Here is a 26641-nt window from a genome sequence, read left to right on the forward strand (position 1 = left end):
AAGGTACATTAGAGCCTATGGGAGAAAACTTATGATATCCAGCAAGATAAATAATTCTTTATATACTATATGTGGTGCAATAAAATTAATATGGAGCATACCATCCAATCACATTGGAGCACGTACTGCAATTAATGATGAGATAAATATTTAATACTGCTCAGCTTTTTTTTTTTCTAATTTTTAGTAATAAAAAAAATATCTTTTTCTCTGTAAAATAAAAAAAATAATATTATCACCTCCTAATATATTGTGTAACTTTTTGTGAATATATATGACATCCTGAATAATATATATGACTTTCTATGAATAATATATATAATTTTCTATGTCTTTATGATATCCTGAACAATATATATGACTTTCTCATGCCATGTATGACTTTCTGCGAATATATATGACATCCTGAACAATATATATGACTTCCTAATGCTTTATATAATTTTTTATGAATATATATGATATTCTAAATTATATATATATATATATATATGATTTTATGTGAATATATATGACATCCTGAATAATATATATGACTTTCTGATACCTTATATGACTTTCTATTGGTTATAATAATCAATAGAATATTGTATTAAAACATAGAAAGTCATATATATTATTTAGGATATCATATATATTATCAGAAACTCATATATATTATTCACGATGTCATATATATTGATAAAAAATGATAAGGCATTACGAAGTCATATACATTATTCAGGATATCATGTATATTCACAAAAAGTCATATATATTATTAAGGATGTCGTATATATTTACAAGAAGTCATATAAAATATTAGATAGCCATATATAATGTTCAGAAAGTCATATATGTTGTTCAGGATGCTATATATATTCACAGTAAGTCAAACAAGATATCAAGAAGCCATATATATTATTCAGGATGTCATAAAGATACAAGAAATCATATATATTGTTCAGGATGTCATATATTCATAAAAAGTCAAATAAAGCATCAAAAACTAATGATATTGTTCTTTTTTTGTTCTATGGAGGGAAAGATATTTTTGTCACTAAAAATTAAAGAAAAAAAGCTAAGTGGCATTAAATGTATGTTTTATTATTAACTATACTACGTAATCTAATGTGATTGAACAATGCACTCCACATCAATTTTATTGTAGCAAACGTGATGCACAAAGACTTTCTCCCTGTGAGATTAGTTGAGGAGGGGGAGTGGAGAGAAAAAGAGAGGCACGGGAGATGGATATCACGGAGGTTGCAAGTCCAATCCCTGGAACTTAATAATTAAAAAAATAGGCAAAAAAAAAAAAACTATGAGTAGAGGTGGCAATACTTGACCACCTAACATGTCGAACTTGATTCAACTCATTGTTTGTTGTGTTAAGTTACCTCTTTAATAAAAATGATTAAATTTGGATTTAGATTTTTCATTTGTTCACTGAATAAGTGGGGTTCAAATTGATAGATTTTTACCTATCTCATCCGATCTACTGCATATCTGGTTTGACCTGGCCCAATGGCCACCCTTACTCGAGAGGTGCCTATATCAAATCATGTGCTGCCAAGTTAATGTTTAGAAGTAGCGATGCACAAGTAGAGCATCACCCCTTTTTTTTTTTTTTTTTTTTTTTTAAAATTCTTAACATTTAATCGTGAAACCAGTCTGAACTGGCCTCCGAATGTGATCGCTGATCACTTCCAAAGCGAGTAGGCACCATAAAGACGCGGAACGTAATCGAGCCTCGCGATCCCCTTTCCCAATATTCACCCCCACAAGATTAAGACATGATCAACAAGATTTCACGGAGTACCCATACGGCGTCCATGCGCATCCTGAAGCAATGTCTTCTTTGCCATGTCGACTATGTTGCAAGGACTTTTAACATCAGAAAAAAAGAGTCATCAGGTTGTGCGCGCGTGTGCATGCACCAGAAAACTTTTGCAATTAAACTGCGGATTATGGGTACTACCATGAATTGGTTTATGCCAATCCATATTCATTCAACCAGTCACCATACAAGTCAAGTTCATAACTACGCTATTAGCCATCCCTCAGACGGCTACAAGCAACCACAGGAAATTTTTCCAACAAAATAATTCCATCTCTGTTTTCAAGTCCACGGATAGACAACTAATTCTTCCATGACCTTTTCTCAATGACTTCGAGATTATATCAACCGTTTCTAACAAGGTGTGGTAACACTTGCTCACCACCATAGGTGACTAGAGATCAAATCTGGATAGTTTTGCGTGGAGTACATCATTACCTGGTAAATCCCTTCCTCCCAGCAGTCTTTTTCGGCCAAATCCAAGTCTTCAATAAAAACAAAATCAAAAGAGCCATACTTAGGAGCGCTCCTTTTTCTTCTTTCTTTCTTTCTTTTTTTTTTTTTCCTCTTTAAACTACCACAAATCCTTGAATTTTGAAATGCAAAATTTAGAACCTATCAACCTGCGATATCTCCCCATCCCAGTGGAATATCAGGCAGCTAATTATCCCATTGCCCATGTACAAATAAGTTGCCATAAATATATTTTAGTGCTATTGACAGAGAATACAAAATTAAGCAATGTTTAAATGTAATAGATATTCAGAAGCATTTCCCCACAATCACCCTAAACGCGCAACATGGTCAAGCCTGGTTGATACAAGAGTGAAAAAGTAAAATTCGTTTCTCAAATGTTAGCATGAATGATAGATGGAGCTTCCAGTGTTATTGCACAAATATCTTTCCAGATGAGCACAAATAACATTACAAAATATGGACTGTCACACCTAAGCTATAAATGTTAATGAGAACAAAGTCTTCAGAACTTACTAGTCTGAAATGGAGAAATACTGGACAGCAGGATTTTTAGTTTACTACCTTCCTTTCTTTGAACTGCAACTGGGGCATTTGTATTGCTTTATATTCTCAGCTTTTGCTGGAGTTATCTTCACACACTTGCCATGGAACCACCTTTCACATATATCACAACCGATCCAAAACTCATCTGCACCATAGCTGCCACCACAAGTACCACAAAGAGTTTCACTGTGTTCATCATCATCTTCACCATACCCCTCGTCAACTGTCTTTGAATTGTTTTTTAGCTGTCCATCGCTTGACCTCTGAGGAAACAAAGAGTTATTGCCAAATTTATTTAGTGAATAGAAAGACAACTAAGACCTCCAAAATGTCTTACCTTTGTTGAGAGTTTGGATTTACTTCCATTATCCATGCCAGACTTCTCGTTCGATTGCCCACTATCCGTTATCACTTCAAAGATGGTTGGAAGATCATTGATCATGCTAAACAAACGTTTCCTGTTGATATGGCAAAGATAATTTAATAAAATCCTACAGTTTTTGCAACCATGTTTGAAGAACAAAGTAGGTCAGATTGCAATCTAGAAATTCAACAAAACAACACCAGGCACCAACAAGAACATCAAGCCAACATACCTTATATGATTGCATGCATCCTACACATGGATGATTAATGAGTACACCCAGCACAAGGGGCTCTTACCATTTTCCGTAAGCTCAAAATATAGAACCTAATAAAACAGTCATTTCTAAACACTGATTTAACCTTCTACTTTCTTTGGAAGAGCCTTCTTCCTTTAAGTAGGGTTGCTCTTACCAGAAAATTTGATACCAATACATAGAGGTAATAGCTAATGCGAGCTACATCCATGTCATGGACTCATTGATTATGGCTCCCAAATCTAGAAAACTCCAATCATTTCAAGTATTTGTCCACCAAAATTGGACCTAACTGAATACAATTGAGTCAGCTGAAATAAAGCCAATCCAAACTTCAAACTGTTAAGAAAATGAGTTAAATCTAGGTTCAAAGTCTGGACATATAGACGACTTGTGCCAAATACACATCAGATCTAAATCCTAGAATCAGCTACAAGTTGAGTTTCCTTTAACTAACTCTCTAGTGCCCCTGTTGGAATGTCCCTCTTCTCTGATAGATACCGAGTGTCTAACTTCCCAAATAAGTTTTTAAGTTTGAAGTAAAATGTAAAACTGGTCATGCACGAATAAAGAAGCCTGATTTTTATTTATCCTCTGAACCATTTGAAAGGCTCCAGGCCTTCATATTTGCATGTTTAACCAGCCACCCCACCACAACACACACACACACACACACAAAGCCCAAAAAGGAAAAGGAAGCCAAAAAACACGTAAGAGACAGTGCTGCTCTCTATTTGCCCTTCTACACACACACACACACACACACACATATATACACATACATACACATATACATATACACATATACATATACAGACATACATATACACAGATACATATAGACATACACATACATATACATATATGTATACGTACATATAAATATATATATGTATACGTAGATACATACATATATATATGTATACGTAGATACATACATATATATATGTATACGTAGATACATACATATGTATATGTATACGTAGATATATATATATATATATGTATAGGTATATACATATATATGTATATGTATATATATATATATATATATATATGTATATGTATGTGTATATGTATATGTATATGTATGTGTATATGTATATGCATGCGTGCGTATACATACATACATATGCATGCGTGCGTGCGCGCGCATATACACAGATATATATACATATATGTATACGTACGTATATATATATATATATATATATATATATATATATATATATATACGTATATATGTATACATACGTATATATGTATACATACGTATATATATGTGTATATAGATACATATATATATGTGTATATATATATATATATATATATATGTATACATACGTATATATGTATACATACGTATATATATATATACCTATACGTGTGTGTGTGTCTATGTATGTATATATGTATATATGTATATGTATATGTATATATGTATATGTATATGTATGTATATGTATATATGTACACGCACGCATGCACGCACGCACGCACACACGCACATGCACACGCACACGCACACGCACACACACACATACATATATACATACATATATACACACACACACACACACACACATACATATATATATAGATACTTTCAGTAGTATAGCAATCACCAACAGGAGACCAGCTTAATGCACGAAATAGTTCAGGTATGTCAAATATATGAATAGTTTAGTGATGTTTGAAAATAAGTTTCAATTTTTTCCTACCTCAGTAGGATTGTCAAGCAAGAGTTTTATTCATAAGCGGCTTGTGTTTGGCTCAAATTCAGCTTGCTTGGTTTGTCACCGAGTGAAGCTAGAGCTATGCTTGGCTTGCTTAAGAGTAGTTCAATTAAGTTCAAAATAGAAATAAATGGATAGACAATATATTATACTGTTATTTATAAATAAAACTGTTTCTATATGACATAAAAGATTCATATAAATCACATTTAAAATGTATTTCAATTATAATATTGAGATATGGTGGTGAAAACTAGCTTGAAGTATATCCATTTAAAAGCCTCGACGGACCTCAGATTCCCATTGAGTCTGTTTAAAACTGTTTGCAAGCAAATCAACTTTGACTAGATTTTTTTAGGGAAAAAACAAGCTTGAGCTACATTTGGATCGCTTTATCTCAACTCATATACACCCCTATTTCTAAGCTTCTTTTAAGCCCTTCTTTCTCAAGAAGTTTCAAGAAGGTCACTAAAAGAAATCTCATGATGGTTGTTGGGGAAAAAAAAAGGAATAAAGAAATACATTCAATGCACTCACACAAATTCCAAGCCGCTGAAGTAAAATGAAGCATCACATTACTTTGGTGTTAGAGGTCCACCATTTTAGAAGATTTACACTTGAATAGCCATTTGAAGACCCTTGAGAATTGAGATATACAGGGCTTGATAATTTTACAATAAGACTAGTATGCAATCAAAAAAAAATAGTAGTAGAAATTTTAATAGACGCCAAAACCACATTCTCAACAAGGTTCGTCATATCGGTACCAAATCGATATACAGTCTCATATCGTATCCAAATTTGATATTGCTTATCATCTCGTACCATACGGCATATCGAAATTATAATAGGATGATACTAGTATAGGGTCCGAAAGACCGAAACCAAAATGGCAAACCTTGCTTCTTAGTATGTAAAACTATTTTAAAGAAAGAAAGTTATGCTTCAGCTGTAAAGGTGGAACTAACATAAATACGTCCTCCAATTATTGGAGGCACAATAGGTAGGCCTCTTATGGATTCGATCTCTGGCAATTCTATAAAGGGAAACAACTTTTTCACCTACATTGAATCAATCCCGCAACACTTACATCACACCCTCTAACATCATCCATGAAAGATAACTTACCATTTAAAAGAACCAATTTCTAGTAATGGCAAATGCCTTTTAATCATTATTACCACCAGCAAGGAGCTAAAAAAAATGCACGCCAAAACATATGCCAATAGTAAGTAATAAGGATACGTGCTCTTTAAAGTCCAAGGAGGAACACAAACACCTCAAGAGGCCTAGGTCAGTAAGCTTCAACAAAGGCCCTTTCTTGAGTAGTTACGGACTCTCATACCCAACCTTAGCATGTAGACAAATTATATTCTGCGGAGAAGTGATAGATGCCCTCAACAAGTCTATACCAGCACTAGCCAGAGCCCCTCCTTGAGTAGTTACAAAGGCAAGGGTACCAATGTAAACTTCAAGATCTAGGCAACCCACCTTGCTTGATATTACTTTTGTTGAATTTATTATGACATTCTATAATAAAAAATAATTGTTACCAATACATGATCGTATCATGTGAATAATAAGGGTCCAAGGGGCCTAACCAGAACCCATCTCTATAAAAATCACACCTAATTACAAGTACATAAAAAGTGTGTCACAGTCATCTCTCACCCAAGAAACCAGAACATAATAAATAGCTTCCACAAAGATCACACTATCATCCTCGGAACAATGTACAATCATGCAGGCAAACTAGCCATTATCATCAATACCCACATGCATCATTATTAACTTGGCTTATAAAAGAACACTACTTAACACTGTCATGATAGATTATTAATGTTGCATGTTATTCAAAAAAAAAATCGAAAAGTACAAATAATTTATAGGGTCTTTCACAAATAGAATATCGAAGTTGTGCACCTGACTCTCCTACTGTACTCAATAGAATTTGCATCCTCATCCTCAATCTAATATATGTAAAAGTGTACAAGAGATTACCTGTAGAAAAAATGAGAAATTTACATCACGCCAGAATTATTACACTACTTTTTTATAATAATTTTCACAACAATATATACAGCAACATCCAACAGATTCCAAATCAGGTGTTGAGAAAATTTCTAAAGTTTTATAAGGGAATAACAAGCCATCTTCATCACTCTATCACAGAATCAGCAACATAAGAGCACATCTCTTTTCTTCTATAAATCATGAAACACAAGGAAACACAATATAACAAGGCAACACTATATCTAACAAGATATAAACGAAAGAGAGGTGCGAAGGAGCGAAAGACAAAAGCCGCCACAAATACCTGTCATTCCGGTTCAGGCGGGCCCCGAGGTAGAAGGCGACGGAAAGGAGCCAGGAGTCGCTGTGTACGGCGACTAGGGCCAGCCAATCCTTGCCGTTCATCCCGTCCCTCGCGAAATTGATCCCGAGCACCGGCTCCGGCAGCTCCGGTGGCACCTCCTCCGCCGGAAGATTCACCTCCCACGTCTCGTTCGGGTGCCCGTACAGACAAAGATTCTCCCTTTCTATCCCATGGAATCAAAAGGGGAAAACAAGAAAAAAAAAGAAAAGTAGCAAAGGTTACCGCATAGTCCGGCAGAAAGAACCCTAAATTCGAGAAATTCGAAACCAAGAGAGATGCCATAGGGGATCGAAGCAATCGAGGTCACCTGGACGGCATTGCGCGTAGAAGGCATCGACATCTAAGAGAAGGTGAAAGAAGGGTTAGCGGCAAGAAGATTACGAGCACCAAAACAAAGGGAGAGGAGGATATAAAGTCAGACCTTCGGTGAGAGCTCGGACTATGGCGGTCCTCCGGCCGCTATAATCTCGGAAGATTTCCTCGACGGTGCGAGGAGCGGAGGAGATCCAGCCCGCTTCCATGGCGGCGGAGATCAGTGGGACAGATCCACCGTTATCGGCCGCTCCGAAGACGAGAACAATTAAGGAGGAGGAGGACGACAGGAGATTGGGAAAGACTCATGCAGCACTCGATACAAGCAGCAGAGAGAGAGAGAGAGAGAGAGAGAGAGCAGCACTTGATCGATTAAAAAGGGAGATTTCGAAGTGGAGTGGGAGAAGGAAAAAATAAAGTGCAAGTTTTCCCTTTTTTTTTTTTTTTGGGTCTTCCGCCGTTTTCACCCAAAAGACACGACGTACAGTGAGATGCCACGTGTATAAAAATTGATCGTTAAGATTGGGTCGCTCGTTGGTCTCGTTTGTTTAGGTGCATGTAGCATTTCGGATAGAGAGTCCGGGTGGAAATGTTTCCTTATCTGCGTGGGACACAAGCTAACCCATCCCTCAAATATATGTTTTCACGAAGGCCGGGGAGTAGCAAGCTTCGTGTTGTACTGAGGAACGTGGCTAAAAAATTCTTATCAGAAGGGAGTGCTATGGGATACCTAGTCGAGAGAATCTTATCAAAAGGGAATAGATGCTGACAGTATGACAAGCAACAAGTCTGGTTAACCTTTTGGTGTGGATGCCTGCTCTCCCATGTCTCACTTTGCTCCACATAAACATGCCTGCTCTCCCATGTCTTAGCTCCAACCGTACAAAGGGGAATGGTTGCATATCTTGACAGAAAATAACGTGATTCAACCATTTTCATATCAATCACGGATCTCGGAGTAGACCTGAGCTAAGTCGACTCAATCCGCTTGGCCCAGTTTTTGTCAGGCTTGGACTGAGTTTTTCAGTCTCTAACATCAGGCCGAGCCTCAATTTTTTAGCCCTGATAATATTCTTATTTTTTTAACCGGCCAAGTTTTTTCATTATATGAAATTTACATATATAAATTTAAAAATAAAAACCCAACACTCTATTCCTAAAACCTAATTCCCTCCTCCCCGCCCCCAACCCCCAACAAATAATCAGGTCTAGCTCTGACTGAAGGCTACGTTATTTATCTTTGTAAAAATATACCAAATCAAAGTTACTTTATGAAATGATCCAGATGGTACTGTTCTTACATTAAAGATCATATTTCAAATCCATACCTCTAACTGTGATGAGATTTTAAGATCCTTGAAGTGATTAGAAGCCTTCAGACCTGGAGAAAACACCTTATGCTTTATCTCTTTTACGAGAAAGATATATTCATGCAGAGAATGAAGCGATGCTCAAACAAATGTCCAGCCAAGACAGATAGAAAAACCTACTAAAACTTGGTTAAAAACATTTTGCGAATATATAATTACTTGCTAGGACAAATCCAATGATGCTTGATACACGTGATGTCATCGAACTCTACATGATCATTCTAAAATGGTTCTTGAGGGAAGACTCCAGGAGCATGCTCTTCTATAAGTTGCTTCTTCACATGTAACAAATTTCAGGACACGGCCAGCTAGGATGCGTACCTTTTTCTCACCTCACAAAGCTCCTGCCATGCACTAGCTGCACGGCCACAGGTATCTGCCTACCACTTTTGCCTCAGTCCTGCACCTTCAACCGAACCATGCTCCAATATATCTGTTGTATTTCCTGTAATAAACCAACCTGACAAAGTTTAATGGTTCCGCAATAATTGCTAATGAACTTCTTGGCACACACCATCGTTGTAACTTACCAAAAAGAGAGCCAAGCTGGAACAACAAAAAAAGAAAAGTCAAAAGCAATTACCACAGAACCATCAGATTGTCCAATAGAAAGCATCTGAATGAAACCAACATTCATAGCATATCATCTGTTTTTCGCATATACTTCTAAATGCTCCACTGCTGCAAATCAAGCACCATGAAAGAAGAGACAGCCATTTTTCTCTCTAATTCACAGGGTCCAAAAATGGCGAGGAGCAAATTCTTCGGACTTTGTCAACTAGTAAGCAAACTATAAGGATAGTTCTGCTACAGTTAGTACAAATAAATACCATCTTGCAACTGTTGGAACTACCTCACAAAGTCATGATATAGAGTCGTATTTTCAACAAAACTACAAAAAAGAATAAGCATAAAGCCATAAAAGTCCACCAGTCAAGAAGGAGCTAACAACCGCTTGACGCCTGCCTTCTGCTCTGGCGTGATTTTAGAGGGGAACTTGATTTGAAATTTAATCCTCAAGTACCCTTTTTTAGATGGATCTTTTGTAATCGGCATCCCTTCACCTTGTACGATTTCCTCATAAGTGGGGCTGATTATGGTATTGATGGGAATAGTTAGATTTCGACCGTCAAGAGTTGTCAGCTGTACAGTGTAACCTGTGACAGCTTCAACAAGTGAGATCTTCTCGGTGACAATCAAATCATTCCCTTCCCGCTTGAAGACACCATGAGGCCTCTCATCAATGATGAAAACCAGATCTGCGGGTACTAAATTACGCAGCTCATTGCCTTTTTCTGGGAATGTAATCTTTGTACCTTTCTTCCAGCCAGGCTTGATATCAATCGTCAAAATCTCCTCCACAGTGCTCAGCCTCCTATAAAAGAAATATACAAGATATCAACCAGATGATTGGTTTCCCCCTAAGGTCTAGTCCTATTGAACTCTCTCCACAGCAATTTATGATAACCAGTGAGTATTCGCAACATGGCCTTCCAGCCCAAAGAAAACAAACACCACCCAGATACAAAAACAACAACAACAACAGGAAAGAGACACTCACACTCAAAAATGGGGATATGCATTTTCTTAGATTTGGTAATAAATAATTAAATATAATATAATCTTTTTTTGGATAAATAGAAGACACAGGATAAGGGACCAACAAAAAGCAAGGTAATTAAACTCCACAAGACCTAAACTCATCAACAACAAAATCAAACCTCTCAAACTCATTTTCAGCTAGAGTTCAGCCAATTCTACACTTTATGCTGATACATCCAGAAGAGACATAGACAACTTGGAACAAACTCCAATATTGACTGTACAAGTACTTTGGCAAAAGGTAGGCATGCGATTTACCTTTTCAGTCCAATTATATGTTTCAGCATATGAGATTTTGTGATTAACGAAATAAATATTGAAGCAGTATATTGAATTAATGCAGCAGCAGCCATGTGGTACCATACATGCCTCTCGCATAATGATGACACTTGAAAAACTGGAGAGCTACATTATAGTTTGGTTGGTGTAAAATCACGTTGCATACCACATGTAACATCAGCAATTACACGAGCCCATGGAACTAGACTCAGCAGCCAACAGTTTTATGGTCTACCATCTGCGGTCCACATTCAATCTTGATTGAATGAATTTAGAGCATGGGTGAGTAGAATTCAGGAGTTTCTTTTAAAAAAAAGCCTTTGGCTCTAGAGATAATCATGATCTTTTAATATTTAAGAGAAGCATCAGCTTATCAATACGTTATCATGAAAAGGACACTGGAGAATTTCATTTTTAACTTTTTAATGTGTAACCTAAGTTACATGCTTCTCTCCAGAGTTGTGAAGACCTCATTAACCAGAGAAGAGCTCAAAGAACAAAGTCAAAATCACTTCAAAGGTTACACAAGGCATGCAACTTTTGTAACGATAGATCCAAAGGTACTGCCAACTATTATGGGCAGTTCCTTTTTTTAATATGCCATAACTGAATGGTGATAGTAGCTAATGTGGAAAAGACTGCATCTCTTCAAGAGGCGAGAAAATATTTTACAGAAATGGTATGATTGTTTGTCAATCGCACTGGGTGGAAAACCACATTCACGTACATGGAGCCTGAAATTGTATGTATCTCCAGGATATTTGCCAATATAGACTAAAAGCGCACAGCTAATGCAATGAACTAAGCACAAGTAACTATTAATCAAGCAATACTTGATTTCAAAGAACATTTTGACCAAGTTCAAGGGCAAAATGCTTCAGCGTAACTGCTTTAATGAAACAGGACCCAAAGCCAACACCAAACCTTATAATATGGTGCATACCACATAATGACTTAGACAAGATGTGATGACAGAGAGAATTGCCTGCATCACTAAAGTGATGACCTGGATCATAATGTTTCATGCAGATATGTTTATGGGCCAATATGCAACAGCTTTGGTGTCTTAACTTAAATGCACATTATGACCACATCAAACATCACGTTATCTATTCAAGACAGTACAACGGTCTCCCCACTCTTAAATTCATTTTGTTCAAACTTCAAAGGTGTGATCACATGATTCTGACAACCAGATCTCAAAGAATTCAACTTGATATATTATCTCTAAACCACAAGCTCCATTGAACATCAAAGGAACTCAAAAGAAATTAAGAAACAACAGGGCCTTTACCATGAGGCTCAGGGTTCATTTGAATCTGTTCTCAGATTGACCAACGAAACCTATAAGAAATACCTCCTATGGCTTATCTTTGCAACATTTAGGTGGCATCAACAATTGAAGTTTCCTTTTTAATATGTAATTTGTCTCTTTACTAGTAATATCTCATAAGAAACGTAACAGCACTTACTTCTTTCGATCATTATTTGAAACTTAACAATGCATATGACTGCACACATTGTTTATACGAAGCAAAACTGTATCAGCAAAACACCTTGTACTAGTGTATGACACTGACATTCATACTCACATTTAGGCAACACTGATGGATTATAAGGAAATAATGAGTTGCCATATTTGTGCCCACACATGAACTCAATACAGTGAGTGAGAGTATATACATGCATAAGGAATTGAAGCCCTAAATATGTTTTTAGTTGAGTTTGAAATGAAATAAATGTGTACAATTGTCACCGTTAATTGTGGCACCAACAAAACCTACTCCATGCTCACTAGATCACCATGCTTACTTAATGGTGCCAAAATGGCGTGCATAAAAAGAAAATGAATTAACACTTATGACTAATAAAATACAGAATCTTCTAGAAGTTAAGAATATGGGCAAATATGAGCTACAAAATGCAATATTCTGAAATTGTACACATTGAATCATTTTTTGAAATAACTTTTTTCAAAAATGTTTTGGCATGCTCATTGAAGCTCACAATAAATCCACATGATCAGCAAACGAAGAACAAAGCAGATGACAGTTTAATGAGCTTTGTTATCTATGGACAAAGCATATTTTACAAATTAAGATATACTAGTAATTAAACATGAAAAAGTGAACCAATGACATAACTAATATTATCTACAATATGATAATACAAAGTGGCATGACATCATTTGTTTGCAAGCATGTATTCTTTGAAACAACTAAGTTAACAAAGGGAAGTAGCAATGGTGGACATTTTTATTTTTATTTTTATTTTAAGATGAGAAGTGGGAGCATAAGAATACTGAAATCAGCAATAAGAGACAAATCAACAGAACCAATAGATAGATAAAGAGGGAACATAAATGTTAGATTCCTAGTGCTCAAAGTTGGAGTGCGATGACTTAGCTAGCATTATAGAAGTGGAGGAATAAATTAAGTTCATAGTGTAAGAATTCACCTAAAAACAATGAGTAGTTTGTGATGCCATCTGCCAGCAACCAGATTTGACATAAAATCAAGCCAGTGTATCATCACCATGCCTAAAGTATTCAGTTTCATGTACCACATTGTACCAACATTGGCACACTTCAATGTGGATAGCTATGTGCCCAAAACAAAATTCTAAAGATACAGATCATAAGTTTGATCACTTTATGATAAAAAATGGTTTGTATCCCCTAAACATTAAACCACATATTTGACTAGACAAATCATACATCCCAGAAATTCTAAACATAGTCATAGGATGCATTATATTAACAATTCTATCTCATATATTAGCATCAAAGAACATATATGGTATGGTAGTAAAATCAAAAAACTTATAGATCTTGAAAACCATAAACATGTTACCTTGACATTAAGCATCAAGTATAAGATGGAAACTGAGAGACCTTGCACAAAATACTCCCATCCTCAAGACTCTACACGAGATAATATTATCATCAAGATAATCAAAAATACATTTCCATAAAATAGCACGCATTATCGTGCACCGCTCATCGAAGCTATAACAAGTGAAGGAAACCTGTAATCTATCTGTTTGTTATCGGATGTTATCTATCCACAACACACCTAAATGTGAAGAGTCCTTGTAATATAGGATTATTACCGCTAGAGGTGCGATTGAGCCAAATAGAGTCGAGTAGCCAGAAGCTTGAGCTCGATTCGGTTTAAAATACTCGGATTCAAACTCAACTTGAGATCGATTGAGCTTTAATATCCCAACCTCAAGCTCGGCTTGATGATACAAAGGCAAAATTCAAATTCGACTCAACCCGACTCGAACATCAATCGAGTCAAACTTGAGGTCGGATTCGAGCCTTAATCTACTGGTAACATATATATTAATATATATTATAAATATAAATAATATTATTAAAAATATATATAAATTCAAATAGATTTGCAAGCTTTCCAGTTGAGTATCCTACTACTCGAGCTCGATAACAATCGAATCGAGTCAAGTCCAGCTCATATAGCCCACAAGTAGCTCGACTCATTTGCACCCCTAATTACCACTCCAATATTGCCCTAAAGTATATTGTCAATGATATCATAGCAACATTGAGTGTGGATCATGCAGCATAGAACCTCTCTAACTCGACCCATGCATGGGTCAGGGGTGTACGTTTCATGTGAAAGAATGATTCACCTACCTTCACATGAATCACCATTGGATCATCCACAAGTTGCATTGAGATCTGTGCAGGCGGATGAATGTAGTTTGGAGTGCTTTGAGAGTTGTGTGGTGGATGATCTAATGGTGAATTCACATGAAGAAAGTTGAATCCTTTTTTCAGCTGAAAGGTACAACCCCGATCCCCCATGCACAAAGGTGTAGATTTTTGTGAGATATAACCAGTATGCATCCATAGACTACCGCTCAGCATAGGCGAGTGAATTTGGTTCCATGTGGAATGAATTTTATGGCTAGTTTCATCTTATATTGTGTATCTAGGATGCTATTCAGCAATGCAACAAATTTTGTTGTATAGTTATACAAATAAAGTTTGTGCAGTAGCCATAACACATATCAGTGTTATTCCTTCACTCATGCGAAATTGGTGCCACATAGAAAAACTAAACTTTTACTTATTAAACTGACAATGCTGTACTGCAGTGTAATGTACATAGCTTTTAACCACCTGAAATGCAATAATGCTGAACAGCATTATACATTATAGTGCACCAAAGTGTGTCAAATAGTGCATACAGATACAAGAAAAATCATCAACCAGTTATCTGTTTTACCAGATCAATGTGACTTTGGGGTCGGAACCACATTTATTGGGCCAAATAAAAGGAACAAATCACATAATGCAATACGGTAACAACTTAATGGGTTGAGCTAGAACTCATAAAAGTGATGCATTGAATAAGGTATATTATTGTATAAGAGAATTAACACAACAATAACAGAAAATAGAAAGATACGCAGAAATAAATTAGCAAAAACATATAAAAGCAAAGACTTTAGGGCATTGGACGCAGAAATTGAGCAAGTCGACTCACCCATTGGAATCCATCACATCCCTCGAGATCTTCATCTTCTTCGTCGTCCCCTTGTACAGATCCTGGAGGCTGCAAAGCAATGTCCGCTCGATCTGTGGCGCTTTCTTGGCGGACGCCTCCCCGCCCCTTCTCCCTCCCCCAAACGCAGCGAAGATATCCTCCCCAAAGATGCCTCCCGGGAACCGGGCACCACCGCCACGGGAACCACCCGCGGCGGCGTCCCCCATGCCCCCACCGGCTGCCGTGCCGAACGGGCTGGAGAAGCCGAAGAACTCGGAGAAGATCTCGTCGGCGCTCCGGGGGTTGAATCGGAACTGAGCGGCGCCGCCGTGGAACCCCGAGGCCCCGCCCCTCGGCGGGGGCACCTGCCCCTTGAACCCTTCCTCTCCATACTGGTCGTAGATCGCCCTCTTCTGCGGGTCGCTCAAAACCTAATTTCACGAAGGACCAAAGGACAAAAGAAAGATCGAACTCTAGGGTTTAATGTAGGGTTTTTGGTCAAGGAGAGAAGAGCAAAAGCTAGAATCGAAGAGATAGAGAGAGAGAGAGATACGGACATCGTAGGCTTCGGAGATTTGCTTGAACTTGGCCTCGGCGTCGTTCTTGTTGTTGGGGTTCTTATCGGGGTGCCACTTCATGGCGAGCTTGCGGTACGCCTTCTTGAGGTCATCGTCCTTGGCGTTGCGGTCGACTCCGAGGATCTTGTAGTGATCCAACCCCATCTCCTCTTCTTTCTGTTCTCTTTACCTTGGTCTCTCCATCTCCTCCTTTTATATCTCTATTTGCCGGGCGCTTGCCTTACGGCTTCTGGTTGGCTCTTTTTTCCAATCTCCATTTCTTTTAAAACTCTGTGCCCTTTTGGGTCATCTTTCGCTTTTATGCTGCCTCTGGGCCTTTTTTACCACTCTAATGCTACTAATTATCCTGCTCCACTTGGTTAGTTGGTCTTTCAGAGATTCTGATGGGGAGAGGAGAGAGGGAGCTGAGAGAGAAGTGGGAGAAGGGAGAAAGGCTTGGATGGAGACCCGATTCTAACTTCCGCCCGTAGAATCTTGGGGATCTGAATCTTCGGATCCCGTAAACAGTCCAAGACTAGCAGTTGGAAAGTTCATCATGTGTGAGACACGTGCTTGGAGAGAGAAAAGTGACCAAGAAATTATTTAATGATGAGGGTCCACCGATGGTTAAAAAACGGAAAAAAACGTCAAAACGATTCTCTTTGCTTCCCGGTTGAACTGAAGATAGGCCGTTCATGGATCCACGTATAACCGTCAGAATGGGTATTGCCATAGTTTTGGCCACCCCATCTAGTTATTACGATAAATGATGTGGAAAATATAAGAATAATTATATTTCACTATTTTTTGTTATAAAGAATCATTTTAACATAAACAATATTCATTATTTTCACTTACGCATGCTTTTGCAGAGGATGATATCTTTAAAAAAATTCAAGTTCTTTTTATGAAAATTCTCTCCAAAATAAATTGTATGGTTCAAAAAATATATTATTTTGTCAAATAAAAATGAAGAAAATATATAATTAACTTTTCATTATTTTCTTTTATAACATCATTATAACTATCATTGGTTCAATAATTACCTTAATATATTATATGTTTTAAAATTATTTTTTGAAGTAAGTAAAAGTCATTATAACCAATATTTTTTAATGACCATTATAATGGCATAACATGTCATTTAAAACCTTATAACAATCGTAACCATCCATGTATAAAATGCTGCTTCATTTAATACATATTATGATGTGAGCAATGTAGGATCAATGTAGCCGCCACCATCATACTACATATTAGAGAATTGATTGATGAATCTGGCCTTTTCAGTTCAATCCGAAGCAGATAGAACATACATGCGCTCAATGTTATGTGGCTCTAGCATCACGATGCAATTCAAATCAAGGCTGTGATACAAAGCATTGGTCTTTTAATCTCTTTACATGGAGCACTCCAAGAGAGGGACCCGTGAGAATTTTTTAACTTCAATAGATTTGGCACCATAATTCAACAAAAAGAAAAAATAGATTTGGCACCATACCTATCACGTCACAATCGAAAATAAAATAGAAAAAAAAAAAAAAAAAAAAAAAAAAAACACGAATCCACCATTCACGAGTCCTCGAATCCCTGTGAATGTGGTCGGAGAGTTTTGGATGAACTGCCTTCATTTGAAGGTACCAAACCATGTTAAATATCGATATTAATAACAATAATTGCAAGCTGCTTGAGGGTCCAGCATGCGATCGAGATACTTCCATGCTCACGCTTTAACCGGAGAGCTCAGTTTCTAACAGCAACTCTGTGTACCATGAAACAAAGCGGGACTGTCCATGTGCTGTACAACGCTGGCTCAATCACCACTCGTTTTGCCATTCATGAACCGTCACCACTCATTTTGCCATACATGAACAGCTTTTGGTGATAGAAGCTATATCTCAAGCTCAACTTCCAATATTTTCATCTACTAATTTTGCATAGATGCTAAAAGTTGAAATACTTGACAATTATCATGGTAAGATTTCATGATAACAACATTGTGTCGAAAATACTTGTCCTAAAATAGTTCATCATAACCTTTATAACGGCCATTAATGCCGTCAATTGTAGAGATATTGTGATGATATTAGCACTGGATTTGCTAATATAATTTAGATCCAACAATTGGCATTTCTCTCCTGAAGTTTTGAATTCAAACTCGTATGGTAGCACTCCAATTGATTACATCTGTTATGGAATGATTCATCCCTGAACTAGTTTACATTATTGTTTTTCCAAACTTTCGGGTCCTCCGGCCACATGCCCTGTCACCTCTGCACTGGTTCCCTCACATGATCAACAAAAGCTCTACCAATCCCCTTAAATATATCATGACCATGAATTAATGGTTTCCTTGGACATTATTATACCCAATGACCCAAAGCCATAACTGTACGGTTTGGGACAGACAGCTTTCCATGGTCATCTGATTTATGGAGCAGTCACCACCTTGAATGGGGCTCTGAATCAAAACCCCAAACAGTTCCTGCATGAAGAAAGCATCCATCATGATTCATGAGAAGCATCAACAATCAGAGAATGAGCTTGGCAACAGGCAAAGGCAGCTCTTATCTTTCACCCAAAGGCTGAGAAATGGATCTCAACCCTCGGCAAGGTGATAAGGGCTGGCAGCTGTTATTGGTCATCACTCAGTTTTCGCCGGTATTTAATACAACATGGGGATTCTGCTATAACTCTTTTACTTGTCTGCACCTACGTTGAATAAAACGCTGATTGCGATAGGTCACAGGGTGCTGTTTTGACGCTAATTTGTCTACTGATATATCCCATTTTACAGGGTTGTGAAATCTTGTAAATTACCCATGATGTATATTCTTTGTCAGCTTATGAACTTTAGTTATATTGGTTGCCGTAGCTTAGTTAGGTGGTTATACTTATGGAGGATTCTGTATAACAGGATGGTGTAATAGCTTGTGTCATCTTAATGAAGTACTTCACTTTTTCATACCCCCGACCAACAAAAAAAATTCCTGCAAGCTGATTAGGTGTAGCCATGACTAGAATCGGTCTACATAAACCATCTATCACCACAGAGGAGAGAGAGAGAAATGGAATGAATTCTCTTCTAACAATCACTGTATTTAGTGAAGAAGACTAACCCAATGAACTGAAGTGGGAGGGTTGGGTATATAACCTCGAGATCAGCTTCAATATTAAGTCTGCCTATACCGTGAGGTGAAAGTTCCTTCAGCCTAAACAACGCCTAAACAACAACAGTATTACAACCACAACCTCACCTCAACTTTCTCTGACGAAGACCTGCAACCGGAAACCGACCGACGATGATATGGACAAACCGTTGTCAAATGATTCCAGGATTCCAGCAGGCCAAGTTTTGGCCAACGAGAAATGGTGACTTCCAAGTGACTAGAGACCATAGACAATGTAACCAGGAACAGAAAATAAGGGGGGAAAGCATCAAACATCCAGAACAAAATCTATGACCTTCATGGTAAGGGCCCCAAAAGATAGCAGCGAGATCAAGGCGACCACACTGAAAATATTACAGGTCCAGAGCTCAGCAATAGGCAAAGACTCCTTGCAAGTTGTCGAGGCTTGGCCACCCCTCAGATTGCTGTAGACCTGTTCTAAAGCAGCCGTAGAAGAGTCTCCCAGGCATCCAGCTACCGCTCAAAATGTAACAATTGAACTAGTAAGGAACCATTAAGACATAACATCCGCCTAAAACATAGGATACAGCCATTCCCAAGCTAAACATGGTCACTTTTTTTAAGAAAAAGGATAAAGAAGGCATGCCTCCTCACAATTTATAGCACCTGTTATATAATCAGCTGCTCAAACGTTCAGGTCTGTAGTTCGTTGTTGTGCCCATGATCAGAAGAAGGCACAATTGCATTACTGGCAATCCACTACAATACTAGATACAGCAATCTAACGTTTGTCCCAAATAATGCTGATTCAAAGGAATAGACTTGAGTAAAGTATTCCACAAGGAAAATCAATGCATGAAAGGGCCAGCAGTTGCAGTTCAAACATAAACTCATGTAAATGTAATCAAAATAGACTACTGTTGCATGTTCCGACTCAGACAGAATGACCGAATAATTAATAACAAAAAGGATTGCTATCATTGTTCCACAAAAAGTAAACCTGGGCAAGAACAGTCTCAGTACTTCAGTGGGGCAAGGATGTCGAGCTGGGAACCAAGCTTCTCTTCAGCAACCTTTTCAGCCTTCAACCTAAGCTTCGCTAGTTGCTTTCTCCTTTCATATGCCACCTGAGCCCTCTGTTTCCTCTTTGCCTCCAGCTCCTGCAAAGGAATCATGGTCATCCTTTGTTAATGAGACTTAAAATTGTAAAAGACCTTCAAAACACTCTTAAATTCATGTGGCGATGCATAAACATCAAAAGATGAAAAAAAAAAAATCTGCCACATGTCATCTTAAGCATAGCAAAAATAGAAAACCAGCCCTGCACCGGTAACTTCCACAGCAGCCACCGAAAACGTAATAATCTAAATGAACGCCTCCGGTTCCAGGAAGCTTAATTCAGACTATTCATCCAGCAGGATGAAGCTAGGACCAACCCACTTGCCAGTAGATTTTATTAACATATGCTTATTCAAAAGCCATGTTCAAACCGCTCTAAAGGAGACCAAAGTTTAGGAAGGCCAAAATAACTTAATGGTGTCTGCCTCAAAAAACCAACGACTGCAGTAACAAGGGTATCAGGGACAAAAATTACTTCTTACTATCAACATACAATGCAATAGAAAGTTAATTCAAATTTTGTAACCATTTATACGGGAAAAAAGATATAACCTTAAGCAGCAAGATGCATTTCAATTATAAATAATATATGTACATTACTATGTCAAACACAAATGGTTAAACCAGCATGTTATCAAAAAAAAATATTTTTTCCACATGCATCTCGCACAATTATTTGATTTTTTATCCAATTGAAATATGGTGTTATGCAGCTTGACTAATTTTTGGTGTATGAACTCCAAAGCAAAGAACTAGGAAGAGCGAAGTTTCAAATAGCACTGTTCAACTCCATCCCATATGATATGTTAGCTAGTCCCAGATGATAAAACATGAGTGCAATAGACCTGTCATAGACAATTGCAATGTTAGTGCTGCACAAAAATTGGACAACGGCTAAACATCCCAAAATATGTTGAGTTGTGAAAGTCTATGACAAGATGGGCACTTTAGACGTTGCAATATCACAGCACGACATCTAAGTAATGCGGTTGGGACCCTCATACTCAAATTTCTTTATGGAAATATTTTGCCCCCAATAGAAATAATAGAAATGTTCATTCTAGTTAACTCAAAGCCTGCTGTTTTCACCGCAAGTAAATTTGCCCCCATATAACGTGAAGTCATACAAATCATTGTGCTATTAACTACGTTCCGTGCATTGGGGTGGAGAGACAGGAAGGGGGGAGGTTGGCTTTTGGTGCACCAGCATGACTAGACATCTATACTGAGCATCCAATGGCATCAAATTCTAGATTTCCATCTCAGGATTATATAAACCAATTGCTGGAGAATTTATATACCTTTTAAAGGGCAATATGGAAATCCATATCACAAGGCTATTTCTTCCATCTAAGCCAAATAGCAATTTTACTAGAAGTGATAGAATGGAGATGGTAGAAGTTAGATAATCATTGATTTAGTGTCCAGCCCACCCTCCCCCCCCCCCCCAACCATCACATCAAAATGAAAAAGAAAAAAAAACTATGTATTTGAACCATACAGAACGCAGAACACTTGCTATTAGCAATCATTAAGCTTTCAGTGATAACCTACAAGACTCCAACATCATCCAAAACTAACATCCAGTACGGTATTAGTTCACTAATCTTACATATTTAGTATTCCAGTCTGAGAACATGTACAGGTTATTTGAAAAAAAAAGGAAAGAACCTCCAAATCTATAAATCAATACTTGCACCTATTTACCATTTCCCAATTTCTACCCTCCAGTTGACAAATTATCAGCATTTAACATCCTAAACATACAGACCACAAGAGAAGACATACAACAAACCCATAGCTCATTGTTCATTTAATTCATAATTACACCTTTTTGCCATTTTCAAATATTCAAAGAGCTGGGCAGGCTAATGCAGAAGTTATCGGCATTGCAAGTCAGTAAAAGTATGAAGATACAACAATCAAGAAAAGGAAGAAGAAAAAAAAGGCAAAACCACATATTGCAAAGCCTATACACCATTACAAGACCATTATTCACAGAGAGACATGTCACACATCAAACGATCAGGCAGGCGACGAAAAGTTATAAAAACGTCTAAGCACATAGTTCAGCAGATAATAATTAAACATGCAAAGAAAGTAATGGAGAAAATGATCTGACCTTAATAGTATCATAGTGACTCCATCCAACCTCCGAGGAAAGCCGCCCGAGCAAGCAGTACTTGTGCCCAGCCTGAAGCCTCAAAACCCTGATTCCACCCAAGAAAACCACCAAAACATCAATAGATCCGGTAAAAATAGAAACTTTTCTAGATCAGAATAACAGTAGTAGCTCATTCATACTTGAGAGCGTCCGGAATCACCATCCTCTTCATCTTATCGTATGGCGGAGGCACCCCCTCGTAGGCCTTCAGCCTGGCCAGCGCCGCCGCGCCACGCTTCGTCTTGTGGGGGATCATCCTGCACAAAGAACGATCAAATCGGACGAGCTCGCGAAAAGCACTTGCCCTAACCTTAATTTAGAGAGAGTGAGGGGATTACTGACCCACGGATGGTGCGCCAGAGGATCTTGGCTGGGGCGCGGAAATGGATGGGCCCGTGGGAGGGCTTGGTGTTCATGCGCTTGCGGAGGAAGCGGAGGTACTTCATCTTCTGGCGAACGAGGCCGCCGGAGAGGCAGATCTCCTCGCACCGCACGACCACCACTCGCTGCCCGTTGAGGAGCTCCTTCGCCAAGATCGACGCCAGACGGCCAAGCATGTGGTGGCGCGCGTCCACCACCACTCTCTTCGCGCAGATCCCCGAACCCGAAACCATGGCGATTTCCCTCACCTTCTCTCTTCTCCGGAATGGATCGCCAAGCTCTCTCTTTTATTGGGGGACGGCGGCTAGGGTTTTCGGTCGGAGGTTCTGGGAGAGGGCTAACGAGTGCCAGTATAATGTCTCGCGAGATAGGATAAGAGGTCTGGTTGCGGCAATTGAATTGCCGAGACTAGTACAAAGTCATGAAAACGTAGTCGCTTTGACACATTTATCGTTGGGATCCAACTATAGCCTTTTCAAACTCTAGTTTCACCCATTCTTCACCTCCCACACCTTCTCACATGTTTCCCCAGTTTATTTTACTATTTTTTTTAACAATTTTAGACCTAATTTTGGACCTCGTTTGATTGGCTTTTTCTAATCAAATTCACTCAAACCTCGTCCAGAATTTATCAACACCTACTTCGACATCCTATATATCATCTCCTAAAATTGCACCAAAGTGATCAGCTGATTGCCATAATTGGCCATTTGAACATTAAATCCTCGTTTAGTCACTATATTCACCTTCTAACCCGAGCTAAGAAGAGACCTTTTGGAACCTTATGAAATGCTCTTGCATTTAGAATTTTGAAAACCTCTTGAATCTAGATGGAGAGCTCCGATTCATGGAGAATTCTCCCTTTTGATCTCCCCCTAGCTAGATCCACCTCCCCCACCATCAAAAAAAGAAAAAAAAAAAATGGCTTACCTTGATATTCACCCATTTAAAGAAGCAAGAAGGCTTGAGTTCCCCCAAATGGGAACATAATTTGTACAAACTTATATTGAACACCAACACTTGTAAATGCAGTGAAATATATCTTAAATTAAGCCTTGCTCATAGAAGTTGATATCCCAATTGAGATTTAATTTTAAATTTCAACCAAGATATTCTATCTATATAAATTTTGAGTCTATATTAAAATTGGGACTTACCTATAAATTTTGTAACATTAAGTTTGACAGGATTGGCCTATGAGCTGACATATGTCCTTTTCGGATGGAAAAACTAGCTACACTCTCGACAGCAATGCTACAAGAGCCTCTACACGTGGAGGATGGTCATAAGCTGGATGGCATTCTTGCTCCAGATCCTACTCTAGATCTTGAGGGGAATCTTGTTATAGGCCCAGCTCCTCTCTTTCATCCCATTCCTTTCCTCCTCCTCCACTTCCTCTCTGGCCTTTAAGCCCCTCCCCATCGAGCCCCCTACTATTAGTATGTCACCATCTTCGACAACTCCTTCGATGTGCTCATGCTATTGCTCCTCACTTTGATGTAAACATCCCTTGCCTTCTCTTTGTAGTTTAATATAAAAACCCCTCATTTTTTATTCTCACATCTCAACTTGACATAAAAATCCCTTCTTTTTTGTTTTCTTCCCATAAATGGATGGAAATTCTGGTTCACTGGTCATATGCATTCATTTTGCAAGGATTGCATCCAAAGAATCAACTTGGGTTAGATCAGATTCATGTTGCAGTTGACACACTTGATTGAATCAGGAAATTTAAGCTATACTGGAAAATTGAACTTATGGATGATCTTAAGTATTTAAGATGATCATAGATGAGAATGCAGGCTTGGTGTACCTCTTACCATCTCATTTTGTCAGTAAATTGGATGATTTGAATTAGCCGAGAAAAGATACGTCCATGGGGATCAGAAAACAAAATATTATAAAATTGGATAAGAAGATCAGCCAAAGACTTCTAAAAAATAGATCTTATATAATTCACCTGCTTATATTTCAGTTGCAAGCTATTATTTACCTCCTCGTATTGTGCTTTTGTGATCCCTGGCACTGACTTCCATTGAGACTTCACTTCTTGCAGGATTGAGTGCCTAGCCAAATGGTGCTAGGTTAAGGTGTGAAGTCCTCCAACTATAGAATCGGGTATGTGGTATGGTGCAGGGATTTTGTGATGTGGTCGACATTTTTGGTAATGTGCCAATGATGTTTAGGATTGCTTCTCTTTGTTGACGAATGTGATGCTTCAAGACAAACAAGATGAGATGAAATAGGAATGGAAAATATTCAGGGGGATTGGACATTCTGACTCTGCATGATTATCTTAGTTCATGTGCTATATTTTGAGTAGAGGTGGCAAAATACGATCCAACTCACCAACTTGATTCATATTCGATCTACTATAAATAAATTTGAATTTAGATTAAATAGATTCAGATCGTAAATAGATCGATCTGTTTAACTCATTTATTAAACGGATCGGATTTGAATTTAAAGTTTTCAATCTGCTCAATCTGTTTAATTCGTTTAAGATTTTTATTTATTTGGACTTATGGTCCCGTGGGCTTTTGGTTCATTCCCGCAGTGATCCATGCAGACCTGCGGTATGGAGTGCACGCATTTATTTCCTCCAAATTCGTCCGTACGCATGTTTATTTTTCTATGTTTATTTTCTCGCTCCAATGGACTTCAACAACCCCGCCGCCCTCGAAACCCTCTCCCAATGGTTCCTCCAGTTCCTCTCCCTCGACCCCAAACCTCGACACCACATGAAATCTTCCCTCTCCACCGCCGCCACCTCATCCGGCTTCGCCCTCGCCGTCCTCAACCTCATTGCCACCGATCCCATCTACGAGCAAATCCGCCTCGCTGCTGCCGTCCACTTCAAGAACCACCTTCGCTCCCACTGGTCACCCTCCTCCTCTGATGACCTTCCCACTCCTTCCGTCGCCTCACCCACTCGGCCACTCCCTCCGCCTCACCCAGGTCCATTCACCGATGCCACTACCGTAGAGCGAAGTAGCAAACCCCTCCTCCCGCTATCCCACATGTGCTCGAGCTCCAGAAAGATGGGCCCATCGGAGAAGATCTTGCCGTTCTCCTCCTCCTCGCCGTAGCCTTCCCATTGGAGTCCGACATCTTGAAGAGAGAGGGCACCGTAGCGTAGCCCTGCTGTGGATCTCAATGGAAGCTGTAGCCCACGGGGATGTCGTCCTTGATGACTTTGCTGTCAAAGTCTTCGACGTCACTGGAGTCAGTCGAGAGCATGAGGGTGGAGGTCGAAGAGACAATCTAATGGAGATGCGGTGAGGATGAAGACGGAGATAGCCGGCCACAGAGAGTCGAGACGGAATACATATTTTTTTTTAAATATTTTTTATAAACGGATCATTAAATGAGTTGAATTTTATTTTTTTTAAAAAAAATATAAATAAATTGTAAATAGGTCAGATTGGATAACCTATTTATTAAGTAAATTGGATTTAAATTTTAAAATTTGATCTATTTAAATGAACAGATCGGATCTAGATTTAAAATTTTTTTATCCGATCCATATTCGATTTGATCTATTTATATTCGATTCGATCCGACTGTCACCTCTAATTTTGAGGAACATTCTTCCATCAAAAGGATTTGGAACTCCATGTGCTTGGCTCTGGACGTCCCG

General features: G+C 38.3%; 3 protein-coding genes across 8 annotated transcripts; all 3 read right to left on the reverse strand.

The window, feature by feature from the left end:
• Positions 1–2645: 2645 nt before the first annotated feature.
• Positions 2646–8235, reverse strand: LOC105057094 (PHD finger protein ALFIN-LIKE 1). The gene is made up of 5 exons (XM_010939549.4): positions 7994–8235; positions 7880–7912; positions 7513–7735; positions 3177–3297; positions 2646–3102 (listed from the first exon to the last, which is right to left on the reverse strand). Exons 1-5 carry the CDS (start codon positions 8091–8093, stop codon positions 2854–2856), a joined length of 726 nt encoding a protein of 241 aa, XP_010937851.1. The 5' UTR covers positions 8094–8235; the 3' UTR covers positions 2646–2853.
• Positions 8236–8309: 74 nt separating this feature from the next.
• LOC105057093 (uncharacterized) lies at positions 8310–16700 on the reverse strand. Of its 6 annotated transcripts, XR_012136747.1 has the most exons (5): positions 16207–16686; positions 15650–16080; positions 9886–10629; positions 9785–9800; positions 9287–9699 (listed from the first exon to the last, which is right to left on the reverse strand). XR_012136747.1 is itself a non-coding variant. In XM_073248479.1 (4 exons), exons 1-4 carry the CDS (start codon positions 16369–16371, stop codon positions 9848–9850), a joined length of 783 nt encoding a protein of 260 aa, XP_073104580.1. In that variant the 5' UTR covers positions 16372–16700; the 3' UTR covers positions 9720–9847. The 6 variants fall into 6 exon arrangements, 3 of the variants coding, with proteins under 3 accessions (XP_019710283.1, XP_073104580.1, XP_010937849.1); XR_012136749.1 differs by lacking the exons at positions 9785–9800; positions 9886–10629 and adding an exon at positions 8310–9265 and having other exon boundaries at positions 9576–9699; positions 16207–16693; XR_012136748.1 differs by lacking the exon at positions 9785–9800 and having other exon boundaries at positions 9286–9699; positions 9838–10629.
• A 3508-nt stretch (positions 16701–20208) lies between these two features.
• LOC105057092 (large ribosomal subunit protein uL13w) lies at positions 20209–23326 on the reverse strand. Its single transcript, XM_010939546.4, has 4 exons — positions 22963–23326; positions 22761–22877; positions 22579–22666; positions 20209–20497 (listed from the first exon to the last, which is right to left on the reverse strand). The coding sequence occupies exons 1-4, from the start codon at positions 23232–23234 to the stop codon at positions 20354–20356; spliced, it is 621 nt and encodes a 206-aa protein (XP_010937848.1). The 5' UTR covers positions 23235–23326; the 3' UTR covers positions 20209–20353.
• Positions 23327–26641: the final 3315 nt, after the last annotated feature.

The sequence above is a fragment of the Elaeis guineensis genome, chromosome 14 (genome assembly GCF_000442705.2).
Source record: "Elaeis guineensis isolate ETL-2024a chromosome 14, EG11, whole genome shotgun sequence".
Taxonomy (NCBI): Eukaryota; Viridiplantae; Streptophyta; class Magnoliopsida; order Arecales; family Arecaceae; genus Elaeis; species Elaeis guineensis.

What these genes read in the sequence shown, in the direction of transcription:
- LOC105057094 (XM_010939549.4), bottom strand. Translation starts at nt 8,093, where the DNA reads ATGGAAGCGGGCTGGATCTCCTCCGCTCCTCGCACCGTCGAGGAAATC. An exon ending in AGTCCGAGCTCTCACCGAAG is followed by an intron (nt 7,913 to 7,993) that starts GTCTGACTTTAT and finishes ACCTTCTCTTAG; the next exon opens with ATGTCGATGCCTTCTACGCG. An exon ending in AATCCAAACTCTCAACAAAG is followed by an intron (nt 3,103 to 3,176) that starts GTAAGACATTTT and finishes TTGTTTCCTCAG; the next exon opens with AGGTCAAGCGATGGACAGCT.
- LOC105057093 (XM_010939547.4), bottom strand. Translation starts at nt 16,371, where the DNA reads ATGGGGTTGGATCACTACAAGATCCTCGGAGTCGACCGCAACGCCAAG. An exon ending in AAATCTCCGAAGCCTACGAT is followed by an intron (nt 16,081 to 16,206) that starts GTCCGTATCTCT and finishes TCGTGAAATTAG; the next exon opens with GTTTTGAGCGACCCGCAGAA. An exon ending in GATGTGATGGATTCCAATGG is followed by an intron (nt 10,630 to 15,649) that starts GTGAGTCGACTT and finishes TTTCTTTTATAG; the next exon opens with GAGGCTGAGCACTGTGGAGG.
- LOC105057092 (XM_010939546.4), bottom strand. Translation starts at nt 23,234, where the DNA reads ATGGTTTCGGGTTCGGGGATCTGCGCGAAGAGAGTGGTGGTGGACGCG. An exon ending in CTCTGGCGCACCATCCGTGG is followed by an intron (nt 22,878 to 22,962) that starts GTCAGTAATCCC and finishes TTCTTTGTGCAG; the next exon opens with GATGATCCCCCACAAGACGA. An exon ending in GTCACTATGATACTATTAAG is followed by an intron (nt 20,498 to 22,578) that starts GTCAGATCATTT and finishes ATTCCTTTGCAG; the next exon opens with GAGCTGGAGGCAAAGAGGAA.